The sequence below is a fragment of the Tyto alba genome, unplaced genomic scaffold (genome assembly GCF_018691265.1).
Source record: "Tyto alba isolate M040663 unplaced genomic scaffold, T.alba_DEE_v4.0 Super-Scaffold_40, whole genome shotgun sequence".
Classification (NCBI taxonomy): domain Eukaryota; kingdom Metazoa; phylum Chordata; class Aves; order Strigiformes; family Tytonidae; genus Tyto; species Tyto alba.
The window spans coordinates 21,864,478-21,888,016 of NW_024881316.1; the positions used below are offsets into that span (position 1 = coordinate 21,864,478).

The following is a 23,539-nucleotide window of genomic DNA, read 5'->3' on the forward strand; positions in this document are numbered from 1 at the left end:
AACATTTAAACTTTTAAACAAAATACACAGGAGCAGTCAATTCCACTGTGTCCTAAGTCAAGCAAGCAGGGTAGAAGACCAGCTTGGCTGAACAGGGAACTCCTTGTGCAGCTCAAGAGGAAAAAGAAACTGTACAATCTCTGGAAGTGAGGTCAAGGTTCACAGGAAGGGTACAGAGCTGCAGTTTGTTTATGCAGGGAGAAGACATAAAAGACCAAAGCTCAGTTAGAGTTGAAACTGGTCAGTGTTGTTTCAGATCACAAGGGCTTCTTTAAGTATGTTAATAGCAAGAGGAGGTCTAATGAAAATATTGGACTGATACCTGTTGAAGATGTCATCTGACAAATAAGAATGAAGAAAAAGCAGAGACATTTGATGGTTTTTTTGCATCAGTCTTTAATAATACTAATAGACCTCAGGCTGCCCAGTCCCCTGAGTCAGAGGACCACGAGTAAGGGAGCAGTGACTTTCCATTTGTGGACACTGAAATTGTAAGGGAACAGTTTCATCAGCTGAATGTTCACAAGTCCATGGGGCCTGATGGGATTTATTCCAGAGTTCTGAGGGTGCTGGGGATGTTAGAGAAGGACCCCTCTTGATCATCTACCATAGGTCTGGGGAGGTCCCCACTGACTGGAAGATAGACAGTATTATTCCAATGCAGAAAAAAGATATGAGGCAAGACCCAGGGAAATAGAGACCTATTAGTCTACCTTCAGTTCCTGCAAAAACTATGGAGACGATTATACTGGACACTACTGAAAAGCATTTGAAGAATAATGCAATTATCAGGCACAGTCAACATGAGTTCACACAGGGAAAGTCCTGTTCAACTAATCTGGTATCCTTCAACGATAAGGTCACCTGCCTAGTGAATGAAGGGAAGGTAGTGGATGTAGCTTTTCTGGATTTTATTAAGGTTTTGGGTACTATTCCTCACAACATACTTCTGGACAAGTTGTCCAGCTGTGGGATGAGCAGGTACATGGTGCTCCGGGTGAAGAACTGTATGAAGGGCAGAGCTCAGAGGATTGTAGTGAATGGAGCTACATCTGGCTGGCAACCAGCAGTGTTCCTCAGGGCTCAGTTCTAGGGCCAGTGCTGTTCAATATATTTATCAACAATATGGATTCAGGAGTTCAATGCACCATTAGCAAATTTGCTGATATCAAACGGTGAGGTGCTGTTGGCTCTCTTGAGGGACAGAAGGCCTTGCAGATGGATCTGGATAGATTTGAGCATTGAGATATGACTAATGAGATGAAATTTTACAACATCAAATGCTAGATTCTGCACCCAGGATGGAGTAACACTGGGCACAAGTACAAATGAGGAGAGGAGTGGCTGGCGAGCAGCCCTGCAGAAAGGGATGGGGGGAGCTGCTCGACAGCAGGCTCAATGTGAGCCAGCGGTGTGCCCTGGCAGCCAAGAGGGCAAACTGCATCCCGGGGTGCACCAAACATGGCATAAGCAGCTGGAAAAAAGCGGTGATTATCCCACTCTATTCAGTATTGATGCAGCCTCACCCTGAGTACTGTGTGCAGTTCTGGGGCCCACAATTTAAGAAGGTTGTGAAGGTCCTTGAATGTGTCCAGAGGAGCGCAACAAAGCTGGTGAAGGGGCTGGAAGGCATGTCGTGGGAGGAGCAGCTAAGGACTTTGGGCTCGTCTAGTTTGGAGAAAAGGAGGCTGAGGGGAGACCTCATTGCTCTCTGCAGCTTCCTGAGGGGGGGGGGGGGGGGGGGGAAGTGGAGAGGGAGGTGCTGATCTCCCTGTGATCCAGTGATCAGACGCATGGGAATGGTTCAAAGTTGTGTCAGGGGAGGTTTAGACTGGACATTAGGAAGCAATTCTTTACCAAGAGGGTGGTCAAACACTGGAACAGAGTGGTCAATGCCTTAAGCCTGTCAGTGTTTATCTTAATTTGCACAAAGCCAACAAAGTCATGCTTTAGCTTTTGGCCAGACCTGAATTGGTCAGGCAGTTGGACTAGATGACCATTGTAGATCTCTTCCATCTGAAATAATCTATTCTATTCTATTCTGTATTAAATGACAGTTTAGCTCTCCCATCTTGCTTCTCATTCCCAAATTATGCTACATTTATTACATGTCCATACGACAGGCCATCTGCCTCATTTCCATGGTTGGTCCCTGGGTAGCTCCCTGTCCTCTTCAGCTCTCTGTGTCTTTCCAGACACAAAGGACAGGGCAATTGCAGCAGCAATTTCTTCCTTCACCTGTTAGCCTGCAGTCCCTGGTATAATACCTTCTAATGTACTGCAACACACAGAGAGAGATTCCTACCAGAACCTTGTGCCAGAGGTCTGCATACAAATCAGTATTTAAAATTAGTGTTTGTAAATATATAGGAATTTATAGAAATGTATTTATAATTTGCTTCATATAACTTTGTTAAGCAAGTTACTTCCAACAAGATCATGCGTTGTAGCTCAAACATCCAATCTACTTGCTGCTTCTTTCAACATACAAACATGATAAGTAAGAGGAGGAATAACCCAGTTACATTTTTAAAATGATTTTTCTAAACTCGAGTAAGAAAACATTTTACACTATGTTCATCAATATTTCTATGCTCAAGATCTATACTGCAAACCTATAAGAGAAAGAGTGGCTGCAGAATTTTGTGATGACAAAGGGCATGTTTCTGAAGACCTTTGTACAGCTTGTGTATTGGTTCTGCATGGCAAGGTTTTGGTATTGCGTGGGGTTTCAGGGACGGCTTCTGTGAGAAGCTGCTAGGGACCCACGCTGGAGCAGTCTGTTCCTGAAGGACTGCACCCCACGGGAAGGGACCCATGCTGAAACAGTTCATGAAGAGCTGCAGCTCTTGAGAAGAACTCACATTGGAGGACTTCATGGACAACTGTCTCCAGTGAGAGGGACCCCACATTGGAGCAAGGGAAGAGTGCAAGGAGTCCTTCTCCTGAAGAGAAAGGAGTGGCAGAGACAACAGGTGATGAACTGACCACAACCCCCATTCCCTGTTCCCCCTGTGCCACTGTGCCATTGGAGGGAAGGAGGTTTAGAAAATCAAGAATGAAGCTGATCCTGAGAAGAAGGGAAGAGTGGGGGCAAGGTGTTTTAAGATTTAATTTTTATTTCTCATTATCCTACTCTGATTTGCTTGTCAATAAATTAAATCAATTTTTCCCCAAGTCTGTTTTGTCCATGACAGTAATTGGTGAGTGATCTCTCCCTGTCCTTACCTTGACCCACAAGCCTTTCATTATATTTTCTCTCCCCTGTCCAGCTGAGGAGGTGAGTGATAGAGAGGTTTTTGTGGGCACCTGGTGCTCAGTCAGAGTCAACCCACCACAGCTTGGAAGACTGAAAAATACAATGCTTGGGAGTAATTTCCATTCCTTTTTCAATATTGTCTTTGAAAATATGTGAGCTGGTATTTGGGAGAACTGAATAATACTCATCTAACAGTGTGTATGGTTGCTGATCCTGGAGCCAGACACTGAGCTGATAACTGTTCACAGTTAGTTGGTGACATATAAAAAAGTGGATTATCTGATTGCAATTCTGTAGCCTGAAGTCTTCATCTCTTTCATCTGTCTTGTTTTTTGCAATGTATTGTAAAGCTGTGGTTCAAGACGTATTGGCAATGAACACTGAAAGGAACATTAATTTTAACTCATAAGAGAAAACCCAGAGATAATGAAACCATTATTCTCTTTCTTCTTTGTCACTTTTTTCTCTCCTCTTTGTTAAGATTTTTTCAAACTATAGTTGATTTTATTTACCTCCTACTTCTTTGCTCATTTCTGATAAGATGTACAATGTTAGGGAAGTAGGTAGACAACCATATTAATATATTTATATAATGGGATAATTTGTCATTATTTGTTTGTGAGGCAATGGGACATATCATACCTCATTACTTGTTCAGTACTGGGAATGCAGAAGGGGACAATGATGAATAGTGTAGAAGTGACAGAGAGACATAGAACAAGATCAAGGACAAAAAGTTGATATAAGGCATCAGTATACTGTCAGAGCGGTGTGTGTTTTAGGCACAGTGTTAATTTGGAGTGTGTTTCTGCATGGGTCATAATCAGAGCCATTGGGACACATCCCTGTTTACCACTTCAGACTGTACAATGCAAGAGCAATGGTGGTAATCAGCTTGGATGGTGTCTAGGCAGGAAAAGGGAAATAATCCAATGTGATTAGATTTCAACCAGCCTCAAGCATTTTATAAATAATCTTCTAAAGGACTGTGTTTCAAATAAGAGAGGGTTATATGATTATACACTTTTCTGCGCAGTCTTGGCTCCATAGCTTTACAATGAAAAGAAATAGAATAAAAAGAAAAGGTGTCATTATCTTGCTTGACACAATTTTACAAATCACTGTATTTTTCATACAGGTTTGGGGTTTTTTTTTAATTTTTAAGTTAAAAATATTCAAGAGTATGGCAAACTAGTCTGTATTAAAATCAAACTAATGAAGGTCATTGCATGAAAGATATCTCAAAGACTGAAAGTTTTACACTGATGCACATTTACTGATTAACTTTTTGATGTGATTGAATAAAGATCTCCTGATAAATAATACTTAGTGTAGAGAAGAAACATGATTAAAAATGTGGTATAAAATCTGTAAGTGGCAGTCCAGAAACATATAAAATATGGAATAACTGTCAAGCTAGATATATTGAATTAGCCAGAAATATAAGCTTTTGACTCAGGATTAATTAACATTTCTAAATACATTTTACTCTCCAGAGACAGTCATAGGGAGGACTATTTACAAACACTTACTGCATGTACCTACCTGCTAAGGATAGGGTAGTTAATAGATACTGCATCTGTCTTTCACTAGGTGTGAGAAACTGCTTCAACACTGTGGAGATAACTGTAAAGAAGTAAATCAAAGTAGCCTATAATGGTTTTCATAAAACGTGACTGTGGGGCTCCTATTGCCTTTTACAGTGTTTCTCCATCCGATGACCACATTTTACATAGGTATAGCTCCATATGGTGGTCACACACTATTTCAGGTAGCATCCAAGCACCATGCGCATATAGGGAAGGACCAGCACGGAGGGGAGCAGGGGTGGGGTACCGTGGCTGGTTAATAAGTGTGGGTAGTGCTTCCTCTAGTCAACAATAAAAAGGGAGAGTCCGACTGGGGATTACGAAATTCCCTAAACCCCATGGTGGGTCTGAGTTGCTCATCTGGAGAAGAAGATGTGCCTGGCTTCCTGACAGCCTCCTGATAACCACTGTTACGTCAATCTTTGTGTGCCCTGATATTAAGTTTAGCCCACTATTAGTGATATACTGGATTTACAGCTGTTTTGACTTGGGCAACTGTACTACTGATTTATATTTGTTACTGTACTGTTATTCTGAGATAAAATTGTTTATCCCAGAAGCTGTTGGATGGTGGTGCCTGTTACCACATCTGGAACCCGTAGTACAGCAGTGATGTCTTAAGCCCCTACAATGATGAATATGTTATTGAATGTTCTTCATGGCCCCAGCAAAATGCACAGTTAAAACTGAATGAAAAGACCATAAAGAGCTGAGAAGTTCAAGTAGTCAAAGATGGACATTATTTATGAAAAGTTATTCTTCTCAGATGTTTTGAAAGGGGCTGTTCTCAAACACCCAGGGGTAAGAAAAGGTCAAGTTGCAAAGAACATTTAGAGACTGTGTTCTAACCTGGAGTTCAGAGCTCTATACTCAATTTTTCAATATATTCAAGACTTTGTGCAAATAATTTAGTTTCTGAGTACCTTATGGTTCCCATTCTTTAAAATCTGAAAAAAAGTGTTACCTTGATTTCACAGAGAGTGAGTTCATAATTTCTAAATCATTTAACTTTTATGGCAATGAAGACCAGAGACAAAGAACACGCAGAATGGGAAGTAGTTGCAGGATACAGAGAAAGTAGGCTTTATTCTGACTTACAACCCAATGCTACTTTTATATTTTGTGGGGTGAAATAAACATTTTAGAATACTGGTCACCTGACCTATATATGGTAGGTGTTTTATATGAAAGGCATCGCATCCTAATCCTAGTGCTTATTTTTCCACTGACATAAAGAGCAACCTCAGGTGGTCAGCTGTTATGTAGACATCTATATAACAGATGCCTTCATCTGGTCAGATGACTGACACCCATTACGTGCACATGATGATTGTTTCTAACGAGTGGGATGCTTAGGGCCTGGATATGTCTCATTCTGATAATAAATAAATATAGAAAAAAATAGGTAAGCAATACTGTGAAATGAAAAATTTCTAACAATTATTAAACATTAATGTGAAATAAAATGTTTTTGTATTACAATATAGCAAAAAGCTGTTACATCCCAGATTTTTTTTGTGAGAGTACAGAAGGTAGGTAAGCTTTCACTATATGGAGATCTTGAAAGTAAAGTGCAATTCTTGTTCCCAGTTCTGGTAATCTGTAGGTAAAATTGCAGTGTAGGTAAAGGTCCAAACCAGAATTTGTATCATGCTTTGCATTGAAGATAGAGCTCACATCTTCTTGCCTTCAGACCGATGTTCGTTCAGGGTGAATCCATGTTAAAGATTAAGGATGCAGGCCTGTATCCATTCAGCGTGGTCTCAGAAATAGCTATCCTGCCATCAGGAATTCTTACATAACGTCATGTTGGAATTCTCTGATTACCTTCTTCAGGACTTTGCACAGTATTCTTCAAAACATGTCACTTCTGTCTAAGGCATTTCAAACTTGGACTATCACTGAAATGTCTCTAAGAAGCATTTAAAGCATGATTAACAGTGTCAAGATTTTGACATCTGACAGTAGACCAAATAGAACATATACAACCTGTCTGCAGACACTGAGTATTGTTGCTTATATTTACGGGTATTAACATTTTTAATAAAACTGCTTATCTTTCTGTACCATTTTCTGTTAATTTATTGCTGTAAAACTTCCTAACCTATTTGGCCTGGTAATTTTTCTCTCAAGCCTGTTTTCTTAGACCTTATCTTAAAAGCAGCAGGAAACAATAGGTAAAACCACAATTTAAGACAGAATGACCAAACTTTTCAGTGCTGTGGGGAGCCCAGGCCATATGTAGTATCACAGCTATCACAATATAAATGGTGATAATAGTCTCAGGAGTCAAACGATAGACATTCCTATGACAGAAAACTTACCAAACTAAATTTTGGATAATGTGTTTAATTTACTAAGGACAGTTTCCACTTCTGCCTTCTTAAAAGACTAGCTGTATCTCCCACATTTTAGGTAAAGTTATTTAAAGATACATAACTTTTAAAAATAACCTTAAATGGGAACAGTTCTGTTATCAAGACAGTTTTGTCATGACTCCATCAAAACCTTCATCCAGTAAATCTGTGTATCACTTTGTTACATGAGAAAACGCACAGAGAAAAGCTGAGTCTTGTCTCAGTAACCCTGAATTTGCTGCCCCTCAGCAAATTCTATTCAGCCGAAACTATTCTTGTTTAAATAAGACATGGTTTTAGTCATAAGTATGAATTTAAATCTTCGAGCCTTTTGTTTTATGATGTGTCAAAACTGCAGTGAAATTGAATCTGCTATGTAGTAATAATCTAAGAATATGGATATATATAACTGTTTTCTGTATGTTGTGCACTGAGAGTAGCATCCTTCTACTGTCCAGGTCCTACTGTTGTAGAACACTGCAGGACAATCCTTTGCCAATGTTCAATCCATCTGTATGGAGAATGCTGAAAGGAGCAAGTAGAAAGGCAAGAAAATAACTCCCCAGTTAGAAAGCTCCAAAGAAAAAGCTGAGACAATGGCATTCTTCATCCTGGGAATAGAGTGTTTTACCCTGCTGGGAATAACTTGTCAGGAATGGACTCTTCAGTGATTTCTATCAGCAGACCAAATTACCTGGCTCTGTGGAGGTACCAGATAGAATTTGCCTTTCCATTTATAAAGGGAAGCAGGAAAAGACAATAAACACATAGAACTCCTTTATCTTAAAACCTTCTTGTCTCTTAAATATTTTGTGTTTTATTAAATAAATAAAAATAAAATTAAAAATAAATAAATAAAGGAAAGAGTACTTTGCATTAAAGGATCTGCCTGTCTGTCATAGCTTCCTGAGAAGCAAAAAATGCAGAACTTGAGCTTCCCTCAGGCGTGTTCAGGTAATCTGAGGGAATACTAGTGGACTCTCGTCAACATCAAATTTGAATGGGAGAGTTGTGTTTTACCTCCAGTGCAGCCCATGACTCACAAAGGTCTGAGACTTGAGGTTATGTTCAGTCAGACTAGTCTGAGAACACACTCATTGTCAGCTTTCTTCTAATTAGGACAAAATCCCCGTTTCATATGGAAATTTCCTGGCTCCCATTTAAGAACAAAGAACAAGGTGTAATGTGCCACACATGTGAAGTAGTGCTTAATAAATAGGACAGTACACTCTGTGTTGCTGCAATCTCCAAGTCTGTGCTAGAAAAGGTTTGTCAGAGCCTCCATCTGCACCTTTTGTCTGATGTAGATACTGAAGCAATGTCTGCCCCTTCAGTGCCAGCATTCCAGGTTCCCCAGGCTGCAAATTTAAAAACAGATTCCACCAACTAGAGATGGTGGTATCATTTTCTCAATTATATGTCATTGTTTCTCTCACACTGTAAATATTTAGGGCCAGATTATTCAAGGTACATAGGTTAACATAGATTTACTTGGGGAAGATTATAATTCTTTACTAGCAGTTCCCAATCTGGATTGTACATGGTGCAGCTATGTATTCCTTCCTCCACCAGTCCCTCCTACTGCCTTCATTAGTAAAGCCGGATCCAGTCACATTTGGTGCTCAGGTTGGTTGGAGATAACTGCTCGAATCTTTTAAATCTAGACCAGTCTTTCAGGATTAAGTTTTACCCAGCCATTCTTCCTCTACCCCCTGTTTTTCACTAAACCATATTGTCAATACAAGCATTATGTTATCTCTGCTCTGAGTATCGACTACAAGAATTGACTGCAGCAGCCTGACTACTTGGCTCCTGCAAGGAGTCTTTGGGGCTGTGTGGGTGCTTAGTACCAGTGCTCTATTGACTGTTTACAAGTGCAGATATGTGTATAGACTTGATTTTATTTGTTTTTCTAGTCCCACAGTATTTCTCACCATAAATTATAAACTTCTGTGTCACAAAACCAGGAGGTGTTTGAATGAATTCGTAGCCTTCACAGCTTTGGAGGAACAGGAGTATATAGTTGGCAGAAGTATTTTAGGAAAAGCTACATACTTTGCTTGGTCAGTGACAAACATAAAGGAAATTTTCATTAAATTGATTCTAAATAATAGTAAAAAAAAGAGTTAAATAATTTGTCAATGCTATAAATTATACATTTTTAGATACTCAGTTCAAATGATGGAGCAAATAATATGAACAATATCCTTCATGTAGATCCTATTCACTGTGCTGCAAATTCATCCTTTTATAATGATTCTTTTTATTATTTCTCTACCTGTGAAGAATTCTTATTCTTTAACCTCTTCAGCACATCCTTGTACTCACTTTCACTCAGATGCATCTCAGAGGTGGCATTTCTTTTAGCAGGATTTCTTTGTATGTTTTCTTTTGTCTACCTGAGTTTTGAGTAAATATTGCAGTGTACTTCTATTTGTAATGATGTTAGTTAGAATCCAGAAGATGGCAGTAGTTGCCAATAATTAATCTGCAAAATAAACCTATTTACAAAAACTGAAAAATAATGAGATTACACTCAGAGGAAAACTAAACTATATCTGAGTGCAGGTAAAATGTTACAACATATCAAATTATTAGTATTATTTATTAGTTTGTAAGTGCTAAAATGGAATATTAAATAGAACTTGCAAACATGTGTTAAAGAATCTGCCCTAACCCTGAATTTCTTTTTGTTTTTAATCTAGCTATTAATATTAGTCAACCAAGTTTCAGTGGCACAGATGTCTTTGGCTATACCTCATTCCTAGCTTATTCTACAATTCCAAATATCACCTTCTACTATGAATTCCACTTGAAATTTCAGTTGACAAACCACCATTCAGCTTTACAAGACAACCTGATTTTTTTCACTGGACAGAAGGGCCAAGGTAAGCTTTATTTTTATTATCTATCCTTACAGGCTTTCAAATATTCAATAAACAAGTAGGATAAAAATATACACAGCTTTTTCTTGGGTTTTTTTAAGATATAATTTCATTAGAAGGAAAATAATTTCTTCAATATTTCATTGTTTTGTAAAAACACAGTAAACAATCAGGTTGTATAAATGTTTCTTTTCATTAAGGAGATGTACAACTGCTTCCAGTAATTAAAGTCAACAGTTAATCTGACACTTGAAGTAGAATTTTTCTGAAAAAATAAATGGAAACCAGAAGATTAAGGTTCTCTCATCAGTCATAAGCATAAATTACATTATTGATTACATTTATTTAGTGCACAGATTTGAGAGATGTTGCCTCAAATCTTCCACTGATATTTGCTGTATTGGAAAATCAATCTATCCAACCAACGTGCCACAGCTACCCTGCCATTTCTTCTTCCTGTGTCCTCAAGCAACCGGCCGCACAAGCAGCCATGAATTGCTGCTGTTGTCACAGTGCCCACACTTCTATGGCCCACAGGACTCTCAACACTGAAATCCAACTCCGTGGCAGCCAGAGCTGGACTCTGTGTTATTTGCATAAGAGACCCTAACCCCTGAGATCACTCAATGCAAGTTAACCCAAGCTAGCTATGAATAAATTGTGCTACAATCTGTATAGCAAAGTGTTGAACTTGGTCTGATTAGCACAGCTAAGAAGCAGGTTATATAAATCTACTTACAACATTTGTAATAAGATTTTGGCAATACTTTACGTATCTCTTGACAACACCCCACTGTAGCAGGCTGGCAAGGCCTCAGCATTGAAATGGGGTAAAACAGTAATACTACTTGCATTCTGTCCATCTTAACATTCTTGTCCACACAGGAGCTATAATACTGATGAAAGTTGAGAAAAATTTAATGAAAAGTTAATGCAGACTTAAAGCAGTTGGCGTAGAAACTACTTCAGACTTAATAGATCATAGGAAACATTCGTACTGGTGTCATTTTTATTAACCAGCATAGTAGCATTTTGGGCTTATTATGCAGTTATCAGGCAGAAATCTGGCTTTTTTATTATTTTGTATATAGTTTGTTTTGTTTTGTTTTGTTTTTTTTAAACACTGCTGTATGGTTGTAATGCATTTCTGCAGCCCAGTGTCAAACGATGTGTGGTTAGCAGAGCACCAGCTGTTGGCAAGGCTGAGAAACAATGAGGGGCCTGGTAAATTGCTGTGTAGCAGTTTTATTTATTTTCTCCTTAGTTTAAATGGTTGGGGAGACTGAGTAACCTCTGTTTTAATTACCAGAAAGCAAAATTTCTTACTAAGTAAACTTTGCTTATTTCACCATGGGGAGATGCTGTTGTTCTAACAATTTACTTTTACTGAGTATCAAGCACCATGAGGAGCATGAGGTTTTTCACAGCCCATAGTCTTGCTGTAAGAAAGTATTTTTAATATTCTGTTTACATTTTCCCCTCTCTCCCTTTCATCCCATTTCTCATAGTTAGCATTCTCTTGCAGTACACTACCAGATTCCCTTCCACTCTCATATCTGCCTAAATCAGAGACACTGATGTCATGTCTAACCTCTTGTGAGGTACTATCAAATGTTGTCTAACGCAGAGATGTATAACTTCTTCCTCTTACCTCCACAAAGCTTTTAAATCAGAAGTCACCCTTGTTCTAGTATTTCACTTAAAACCAAACCTGTCACAGCAGTCAGACTAAGAGTACTCTTGATTTCCCCTGATCATAGTGGACACATCCTCTTCTTTAAGTCTCGGGGCTATGGCTGACACCTGTCTTGGGTTGGACTACTTGAAAAACATCTCCTGTTCCCACAGGCCAGGACAAAAGTCACCACTGTCTGTATGTGTATGGGGTGCAGGTTCCACGGGGCTGGCAGCGGGGCTGCGGGGCCTCTGTGAGGGGAGGCCGGGGCTGCCCCGCGCCGGACACAGCCGGTTCCAGCCGGCTCCAACCCACCCACCGCAGGGCACGGCTCGGCCCCACAGACACCGTGGGGGTGCCTCGGGGGAAAATGTGTAGGAAAGGGGAGAAAACACCACAGAGGGAAGAGGAGGGAACAAAGAGGGAGAAATCACAGAAGGAACACAAGGTCAGAGGAAGAGGAGGAGGAAAAGAAGGAAAAGGAGGATCTCCATGCCACCTCTACAGAGGAGCAGATTACCAGCACTGCAGCCCATGGACAGCCCTATGCCAGAACAGATGGATGTTCTCTGAAGTAACTGCAGCCCATGGAAAGCCCACACCAGATCAGAGGAAAGGTGTGAGGAAGGAGTGGCAGAGAGAAACCATGGTGTACTGACCACAGACCCCCATGCACCGCTCTGTGTTGGGGAGGGAAGAGGAGTCTGGAGTGAAGGAGTGAAATTGGGCCTTAATGTACGTTAAGATTATGTAAATAGTTGTTTTGATGTCCCAGAAGATAGAGGGATCATTTACCTGGTGTGCAGTACACAAATATACACACAGAGCAGAGGTATTTTATTTATTTCATGTTTGTGTGAAGATGCGTGCTAGGTGGTAATTCCACACAGCACACTGCACAGAAGAACTTCAATGCATTTATACACTTCAAACTACACAAATATACATATACTGTAATGACCGTTGGTTACTTTCTTAACACTTTGTCCCTCATTGGTTAACAACATGCCTCCTCTCAATTTAAAGTTACAGTGTCTTTTAAGTATTTTACACAAACTCTATTTGGGGGGGGAAGCATGAAGCAACATCTTGGTCTTAAATTTAGTCAGTGGTCACAATTTCCCCCTGCTGCCTTTACCTTTCCCCCAGTTACCACAGATTTTTTTTTTCTTTGGCAATTACTCAACTTTCAGCACTTTACGGACAGTATGCTTTTCATCAATTTTTTACTATCTCTTCAAGGGCATAGTCTTTAGTAAGGCCTCCATTGTTTATACAAAGTTATCAGGCTTACACAGTAAAGCCATGACTCCCTGTCCTCCTTATAAGATTTGAACGCAGTATAAGTAATTCTAACTTGAATAGTGTCATTATAGTGTAGGCACTTACTGAAACATATGGTTTTACATAGGTAACATTTTGGTATTTAAAAGTGGAAGTAATAATGTAAAAGAAAGAGCAAATCCACCTGTATCACTTGCCCTGTGAATAGATAGCAGTACTGCAAAAATGTGGCAGCTTTTGTCTTCTGTTTCCAAAATAAGATTTTTCAAATTTTAGATCAATTCAGGCTGAATACATGCTAACTACCATTGCATTCAAAATGGAATAAACAAATTTTCCAAAAACTTACCAGTGTAGTTTTTTACTTACAAAAAAATAGGAGGTAAATATGTATATGTATAAATATGGATGTTCTCATTATTGGACAGAAACAATGGGAAATCTTAAAGGAGAAAACCTGCATTATTCACTTGACTGGAAATAAATTATCTTCAAGAAATAGAAAAGCAGTGAATATAAAGGTCTTCAAAATTAAAAACACTAAAACACTGATGGTTTCAAAATGTACACATCTAAAAAGAGGAAAGTGCTGCTGTACGTGCTGTTCACAGCTCAAGCACGAGATTATTTATACATACCAAATATTTGCTCTCAGTGTAAATTATTTTTAAAAAATAGTTACTGTAGTCCTACATTGCAGGTCACTTAAAACCAGTATGTATAAAATTGTGGTTTTTCAACAGCTGCAGGGTTTAAATATAAGATAGGAATAAATAGTTTAAAAAAAATCAGTCAAAGTTTCATTTGCTGCCCTCCTACAATATAAAGTACTCTGTTTATTCCCCTCTCAAAAAAAATTTCTTTTGAAATATTTCTGCCAATGGTAGCATATGTAGTCCTAAATGTAAAGGAATTATTTACTTCATATTTTCAAATAAATTAGTTCTAAACTGAAAGTTTAAGAAGACTTCAGAAGATTAAAGCTGCTCTGACCAAAGAAACTTTAGTAACAATTACTCTAGAGCTAATAACAGATACAAAAGCAGAAAAAAATGGAAAATTCTTCCTCCCCAATATCCATCTATTAATGTATACTCTACAAAATAACCACTGTTGGTTTTCACATCTAAGATATTTAAGTCACTTACAACCTTGAAAGTGTAAAATATTAAAATATTTGGGATCTGTTTCTATTTGCAGTTATATTAGTGTAAGAAAGATTAATTCAATAAAATTATGCCATTGTAAGACTAATGCCTAAGTAGAAATCAACAATTTCTGAATCTCTAAGTAAGTGGATCAGAAATCAACAAAAATAATGTGAATTTAACATGACCTTATTTTTCTGAAGCCTACTTGAGAGTCTGTTTACCATTCTATTCTTAGTACAGACAAGGAGTAAGACAAAAGAATCAAAACCAACAAAACAGTTAAAAGCTGTCTCATTTATGTAGACTATTAATTAACATTACCTTCACCATCAGGTCAATTTTGTAGAATGCTGACACTGTTATATTTCTTTTATGTACTTAATCTCCAAGAGAGTATTTTAAAAATTCAGGCAGCATTCTAAATAACACTTTGTCTTTAATGCTCCTCCCTTAGTTCCCTCATGTAAGTACATTGTGGACATTGCTGAAAATAGAAACTTTGGTGATTACTTTAAAAAATTGTTATTTTCAGTTTGAAAGTGCTTTACTGGTAATGTGACTACATAACTGAAGGCAATAGTGTTTAATTCAGTCAGGAACAAATTATTGTAATAAAAATTAACAGTGTTTGTGCTCTATTCAATTGAATGTAACTGTACTTTTTCTATAGAGACTGTGTATTCAAATTCTTTGGAATAAGATTTTCTTTTTATATATATTCACGTTGCATCAAAATAGCATAGAAAAAAATCAAACTTCTGTATAGAAAAATCAGAGTACTGTTCCCCCCAACCCCCTGCATTGATAATACAGCATGTTCATTTACAGCATATGAGATAAGGGGGATATGGCAATTTTGGCCATGAAACAGCAGTATGCAGAGCTTCAGTGGGAGGATAAGATATACATATTGCTTCTTGTGGGGAAAAACCCGCTTTGTCTTTCGCAATTAAATGAAATTCCCCATGCACTAGGGGAAGAAGCATCAAGACACATATTTGAACTGAGAGCCACCATATGACACTGCAAAAACAAATAGGAAGATACCTTCCCTAAAACAAGACTGAGAACATTCTAGCTTTTTACTATTGTTTGTATCAAAGTTCTTTTATCATACTGAGTATGTGCAAAAGAAAGGTGGAGTTTCTAAAGAGAAACAAGTTGATCATGTTTTCTCTAACGGTGATTCCATTCTTGCCGATATGAGAAGAGGGATTGAATTCTCTTCAAAGATGCCAGTGTAAAAATCCTTTTACTTACATGGCCATGAATGGGTCCAGGAATTGAATTCTTACTGGCTTTATGTCAGGCATAAAATCTTTCAAATGAGATTTTATAGCATATTACCTGAAAAGCACAGACTACACTATTAGCATGTAGTTCTAGATACAGAGAAATTAAATTATTTACTGCAAATTTGCAAATTAATTAGTTCTAACCTGAAAGTTTAAGAAGACTTCAGAGAATTAAAATATACAGCTGTTTTGACCAGAGAAACTTCAATAACAAATACTCTAGAGCCACCCTAATCAGGGGCAGCTGGAATAAAGTCTCCAGGTGCTCTGGGGTCAGGGGCACCTGACCAAGCTTGATAGAAGCTGCTAGATATTCCTCAGGCCCATATCCTTGATGCTCTTCTTACCTCTCAGCAGTAGGTGTCCTCAAGTTTTGAGGCTGTTAAAGTACCTACCACGAAAGCTAAAAGTGTACGGGAATAGAATTAAGTTGTGCATTATTCTCACATGAAACTTGTAATTTCAATTTGCTTTTTTGAGATTTTGGAGAAAGTTGAGAATTTATTCATGTTGCAGGGGGAGGGAACAGCAATGACTGTTACATCCACCAGGCTCAACAGGTTTTGTGGATGTCACTAACCTACTCTAGTGTGAAAAATATCTTCCTTCAGAAGGCTTATAAATATGTTCAAATTCTCTGCAGTTTCTTTTTTAAATCCACAAGAATACTGGAAATAGTATTACAAATTAAACAAAGAATATTAAAAATATATGCAGAACTTAAAACCTTCCTGGCTAAAGTTTTCCTAAGCAGATATATTTTCAATGGATTTGGTGAATACTTTATGCATCGATATTCACTAAATCTTGGAAAAAGTAGCTGTTCTATTTTTGTCTTTTCAGGTCTGAATGGAGATGATTTCTTGGAGTTAGGCCTCCGTAATGGCAGAGTAGTGTATAGCTACAATCTAGGTTCTGGCACAGCAACAATCATTAGTAAACCACTTGATCTGACACTCAATATTCATGTCATCCACCTTGGCAGATATCTCCAAAAAGGCTGGCTGAAGGTAAGAAATTATTTCCTTTAGAGGAATAGCTGTTAGGTGAAAGTGTTCTTTTTTTCCCACATTTTATATGGAAAGTTTAAAAATTACTTTTGTGTTTCCCTGTTAAGTTTGGAGGACCGTTTTCATTACGAGTTCCTAAATAAGGTAAATGTCTTTGTTGTAACAAGTATAAATGTTTCATTGAAAGGTGGATGATCAGAAGAACAGAACTGTCATTTCTCCTGGGAGACTGGTTGGACTCAATGTCTTCAGTCAGTTTTATTTAGGAGGCTATTCTGAGTATACGCCAGAACTCCTACCAAAGGGATCCAGATTTAAGAATGGCTTTCAAGGTAAAGATTATACTGTCTTCAATTCCTTTTAAAGCATGCATTAGATTATTTCAGTTGTCTATGAAATAAAGATCTAAAATATTTGTTTTATAAGGAAACAAACTAGGACTTCCTTGGCTGAGATTCCTATGGCTTTTTCATTATTTCACTATGATAACCAAGAAACATGTTGCAAAGAGAGACTTTGCTAAATATATTTAATACTTTCTGTTATAAAAATGGAAATTTGCTATTGTATCATTTCTTCTTATCTGTCCCTGCTCTACAGCATCACTCCAAAAGGACTTATTTTCTCTGCAGTAAAGTAGGTTAGGGTCTTCTCCCAGCAAGCTCTGACCATTTGTCACTGACAGTGCTGGTTTGAGTAATAGTTTTCATGCTGAAAACTTCTTTCTGATAGGACATCATGAGGTCTGTTTTTTTTTTTCCTGACTTCATGCTCTAGGTTTCTAGATAGGATTGAAGTAATTCCTGTTAGGAATATTTCAGCTATTTATCAAACAGATAACAATTCCTACCTCAAAACTGGTATTTGAAGCTCTATGTAAATCTTAATTCAACTCTTACCAGATCAGCAATGAAGCAAATGATTCATTCACAACACTTCTTTATTTGCACTTCTTACTTCCATAGAAATAATGTGCTCAATATTTGTGAGGTAAACTTCCATTTATTTTAAGCACTGGAAAGCCTTTCAAATTAAAAGAGAACATTTTGTCATAGCAGAGCAAAGTTTGAGTTTGCAATTATAAAATTGGGGGTACATAATAGAAGGCAAGCATAGAAATAAAATTCACATTCATATATTACTACACTCTGTTTCCACTAAAACTACATAACTGCCACTTTTCCAGCCATCACCTTACTTTTTCTTCTTAAACAGAAACTTCCTCAAAATCAATTTCTTATCCTATAATCAACTTTTCACTCAAAGTCATATGAATTAACATGTCATCTGTCTCCGTCTTTCCAGAAAGTATGAATTGAATAGTTATACTGTTTATAGCTTCTTAACAGATTGCAAACTGGTATAATGTCTGTGCAAGTATTTTAATAGTGTTGATATTTGTGAAGTACTTCTGGGGTTTTTTAATAGACCTGTTAATGTTAGGGGTGACCAGCAGGGATCTCTGGTGCTTTACTTTAACCACAAACCTTTTTCCAGCTCTACAGGTTCCTCATGTTGCAACTGTATTGTGATGGTCAAATTTCTACAAATTCAGGATGAATGTTCTTCAAAAATATAAAAAATATTTCAAAGTTCATGTACTGTTAGTTACCATACTATTTACTGATTTTTCTTATTGTTTAAAAAGAATTCTCTACCTCAAAATTTTGTCAAACATACAGCAAATGAACAGTTTTCTCCCTGTTCCTATCATTCACAGTATTAAGTCTAATATATTTGCTAATTCATTCCATGCTTCAGTTCCCAGCAGCAGCTTGTCTCTCCAGAGCATATTGACTTTCAAGGAAGTTACGCTTCCCAATGACCGATTTCCTGTGATATTTTCTTATATAGTCAGCAACTCATTTGTTCTTCTAGCTCAGAAATCTCCCGTTTCAGTTCTCACGGTCCTCAGGACTGCATACACAGCTCTCCATAGCCCTTCTCCAGAGTGGGAACTGCAATAGCACTAACATAACAGATAATTTTGAACCATTTAACTTCAGCTAATCTGCAGCTATAGTGAGCCCAGAGAAAAACTCCGTAAGTGACAGTCAAGATAAATTTATCAAGCACATAGTTGATTAAACCTCTCAGGTAGTCACTGTGGAGATCATCTTCTCTTTTAGATAAAAACCCCACTACTCATAAGAAGTTAAGAAAAACAGGGGAAAAGCAAAGCATTTTAGAACAGGTAGAATTTTGGAAATGTATAAATTCAGCGCTGCCCCCAGATAGACCACAGTTTATCTATGTATCTCTGTCAGTTCTCTTGCTGCATTTTTAGTACATCATCTTGAAAATGCCAGCTTTGTGTAATTGTTAGTCAAATTAGTACTAAATGCTTATAAACAGGTAAGAGAGACTAGTGAGAACTTTTTGAAAAATTCTCTGTACGATAGGGATATATCCAAAAAAAAAGTAAAGCTGAATATCGAAGTCATATTTTTTTATTATAATCTCCAAAGTTTCCTTAATCCATTGTTTGTGGCTCTTTGGTGGTTTGTGGGCTCTGCTTGACTGGGGTGAAAGCTATAAATTAATTTGAGAGGGGAAAAAAAAGTCATTGACAGAAATCTCTAAGTGTGGTCTAAGGAGTCACTAGACAAAAGATTACAGACAAAAGGTAGTATATTCTCTATGAGTGCACTGTCTTGTGTTTGATTTCAGCTTACTTGCATCAAACTGATCTTCAGGATCAAACCAAGTTAAACTCACAAATTCAGAAACAGCTTCTGAGCTCCTCTTGCAAACTTGGCTGTGTTGGAAACCCTTCTACTGTTCAGAATAGTTGGCAGTCTCTTAATAAAAGAGGCCCAGAACTGGCAGAGCAAAGGAAATTCAGGTCAGAAAAAAGGCACATTCATCAGCTGATCCCTCTGCAGAAGGTTGTGTAGTGATTGTTACAACAGGCTCGGATTGCTGCTCCGAGTCCTTCATCTGCATCTCGCTGACTAAGAATTAAAAGAAATTAAAAAAAAAAAAAAAAAAAAATCAGTTGAATTCATTAAGATGGGCCAAAATACTCTAATACCTACTATACGACTTGTTTACAAGTGCTGAAGAACTGTTTCTAACTTCCATGTTCTGCTGGTACACTTAAACTAGACATCAACACAAATGCCAGTTTATTTTGCATGATGACCTTACCAGTTCTTGGGTACTCACAGTGCTTTCCATTGTTTACACAGATCTCTGGGCTGCTTTTTCTTAGCACTCCAGCAAGACTCAGGAGAACAGAACATGCTTTATCTGCTAATGATAAATAGATGAAATATTGAGATTTACCCAGCATACAGTGGCCTAAGACCAACACTGTTAAAAACAAAGAAGCAACAATATGAAAATTGCAAATAATCATCAAACTCGATTATTTTTAAATTGCTTAATATGAGTTTTTGAATTACCAATTATGTGTCAATATAAACAGAACTACAAAATGTGTGTAATATGGAAAAATCCTGCCTAAGAAAACTACTTTTACTAAGATTGTCCTAGCTGCAGTTAAAATTGTTATCTTGCTATAAATATTACTTATATTTTGTTCAAAACAAATTATGTGATTATAAAAAAATTTCACAGTTGGACATTCATTGTGTCTTTCAGGTGCAAGTCTTACATGATTTCAGTGAATCATGCAAAAACTCATATTAAATTATTTTTTAAAAAAACAGTGTGATGGTTACTTGTAATCTCCATACCATATTCTCTCTCTGTTTTTAATATTCAGCATGCACTGCTGAATACCTCCTGTTCTCATGATTTCAAGCACTGTGGGAATTCATCATATCCCAGTACTGTACCAGTTTAACTAAAGTGGCTTAAAACCTGATTTTTAGTTTAAAAATGTATATATTTATATATAGATCTGGATGACATTTCAAAAGTGCTTAAGGCTACCTTTAAATGTGACTTTAAATCACCTGAATGTTCAGATATATTTTGAAAAGTTACTTAGGGTTTGATCCAAAAAGATCTAATATATGGCACAATCTTCAGCTTTGCAGTACATAGATAAGCATGTGGATCTGGAAACATGTTTCAGAAATACCGATGAATTAAGTTAGACCTGTAAGGTTAACCATCCTGTGCAGCCACTAGGAAGAACAAAAACTCTCCAAAGGGGCAATCCCCAGAAAGCCCACAGGCTAACCAGGAGCTTCCTGGAGGTAGCAAGTAGGGAACAGCTCTGCCTCAGTCTGAAGCTTTGGCTCCTCCTTTCACTTGGGATATTAAGGTATTAGCAAATTAAAAGAATGTCAGGGCACATATCCATGCACTAGTGCTCAATAGTCTCTAAAAATAAATTCTTACAATGGTCCCTGACAAATATTCAGTCTGTGAAAAATATCATTTTTCTAAACAATTCTTTGGTGGTTAGGGATTTAACATAATCTAGAGACCGTTTCCCATCAGCAGTCTGGATGCAGCTATACTGTTCTGGAAAGTAATAAAGGTTTGGTAATGTAATCGTGACTACACCAGGTTGTTTGCCCACAGGACCAAGTAACAGGCCCTGGAAGTGTTTACCTTACTAATATACATTAAACTTTTGAAATCTTTTCTGTGACTAAGAGCCTAAAAGAGCAGCATACACCTACTTTAAAATGTGGTCATGTTTGACATGATCTGTATGTACCAGGGACTGAGACATTCACTTAAGAAGAGGAGAATCTTTCACTGGAGGAGTCCTTTTTAGCCTAATGAAATTCATGTCCACATTCCCTGCCTTCATTATCTTAGTTAGTGTTCTCTGGATCCTTGCATATTTTATATTAAACAGACTTCTTGGTGTCTGTTCTTTTTTTTCTAGAGTTTGTTTTTTTTTGACCACTTTTATCTGATATAGATACAGTTCTGTAAGACCAAACATGTGTAAGCACAAAAATGCACCTAGTCACTCCTTAGTCACTGACTTGTATTCTGTCTGTTCCTTGAGAAATTACTTCTGTTTTTTTACCTAATATTAAATGAAGGAACTTACAATCATCCACTCGTTTGCCTGAACGGAAAGTAGCCAGCATACCTTTAACTCATGTAGATGGTAGAATTGCCCATCCACTGAAGACATTCTGGTGGAACCCATTCCTTGAGGATTGACACTGTCCTGTTGTTTGGTTTGTTTTGAATTCTGGCATGTTTTGAATTCCGGCATCTGTCTTAAATTTTATTTAATTTTTCTTTCTACTTTTGAGGTTGCATTTTTGATGTTCAAGTTCGCACCAGCATGAATCAAGAATTCAAATCACCAGGGACTCCAGAAGGTCACCCCAATTCTGGTCGCAGTGTTGGACAATGTAAAGAATCCCCATGCAGTTTAATAACATGTAGAAATGGTGGGAAGTGCATAGGAAGTGGCTCTACTGTTTAGTAAGTATTTTATTTTTTTCTGTGGACTACAACATAGACTGATCTCCAGACTAATAACTATGTTAATTTAGTGACCTGATAATATAAGTCTTCAGGACCCTATCTTCTCATTAGAAAGAAAGAAAAAACTGCTGAAGGGTTCATTCAGTTACACAGAGCATTTTAATCTTATAGTCATAAAATCAAAACTGAAATGTTAGGACACATCCTGGGGAAATTTTTGAAGAAATTCCATGGACTGGATTCGCTCCACTGACATCAGTGACACCCAGACTTACTACAAAATGCTTGGGAAGAACTAAATGTGTGAGACATTTTTTAAAAACTAAATGAGCAGCCTAGCAAGCAGAGAACAAATAGTGAAGAGAGCTTGACCATCTTAATGTCTGAACATGGCTGATGTGGCAAAAATAGGTGACTTCTTTTTCCTGGAAATTAGTATTTTTATTTAAGAACCCCTTTCTGGAATAAATCACTAACTGCTCAACATCAGAAAGTTCTGAGACAGTTTCAATCCTTAGGAGCAACCTTACCTACCACCTGTGCTTCCTTCTCTCCTGCTCAGTCTCTCCCTAATACACACAGTTCTCTGTGCTTCCAGTTATAATTTCTGTGGATACTTTCAAATGCACCTTCCCTGGTCATTATTCATGACATCCTCAGGTGTTCATTCACCATTGCCTTTACAGATTTGCTGGCTGGCCTGCTCATGTAGGACCTTCTTAATCCATTTCAAACAAATCAAGGTGTATTAGTAGGGATCTCATGTTAAAATTATTTGAACTAGGTCAGTTCATCATATGAGCCGTTCACTTGGCTGATCTATGGCATAATAAGTGGTGGCAAAGACAGCTGGCCCAGAAGATGATGCCTTATCAGTTTTCATGCTTTATCACTAAGTGTAGATGAATCTTAGTGTCCAGACTGTAAGGCATACAAGAAGGAAGTATCTTTGCAGTTCCAAATTGATATTGTGTGCCAACACTTTTATTGTAATAAATCTTGATTTCAAACACTTTGTAATTTATCTGTAAAACCTTTGCTGAGGAGCACTTTTGCTTCTAAAAATATCGGCTAATATTAATTATACTTCTTTCCCCTAATGTTCTTCCACATGTGTTCATTTATTTAGATGTACTTGCATAATTTTTTAAAAAAGAGAAGTGTTGATTTAAAACGTCTGAAAACACTGCAGACAGCAAGACAGATAAGAAGACAAAAACAAGCTTTGCACTGTGGAGCCTCTATATACGATTTTTCCTCAAAACGACAGACTTGTCCTTCTGTGTGCTACAAAGAAAAGAGTTTGTATACCTGTCAAGCTAAGAACAGTCTACTAACTATGTGTTGAAGGGAGAATTACATGGTAATTGGTTTTGCTGCCCAACACAAATCTTCATTTGTAATAAAACCCATACAAATCTAGTGCTTCTAAAGCTGGTAAAGCTGTACTAAAATTTGGAAAATTCACCCCTGAGATGCAGCATACAGTTCCCTCCACATCACCCTTACAAGCGTATTTATATTCTCTTAAATACAGTAATGAAGGAAATGTTTTAAAATATATCATTTGGGATTGCCTTCTGATTGTTGCAATACACAACTACTGAACTTTTCAGGATCCTTTCAGTACTGTTAAACCCTTGACATTCAGAGTGTTTGAT

The 23,539-nt window shown here is 37.5% G+C and overlaps 1 protein-coding gene across 1 annotated transcript in view; it reads left to right on the top strand.

The window, feature by feature from the left end:
* The window catches only part of EYS (eyes shut homolog), a 1,055,438-nt gene that overhangs the window by 1,002,899 nt on the left and 29,000 nt on the right, over nt 1-23,539 (top strand). The window contains exons 44-47 of the mRNA XM_033002767.2: nt 9,911-10,093; nt 16,339-16,505; nt 16,693-16,837; nt 21,701-21,875. Of these exons, the coding sequence (XP_032858658.1) occupies nt 9,911-10,093; nt 16,339-16,505; nt 16,693-16,837; nt 21,701-21,875 (670 nt within the window). The remainder of the gene's footprint in view (nt 1-9,910; nt 10,094-16,338; nt 16,506-16,692; nt 16,838-21,700; nt 21,876-23,539) is intronic.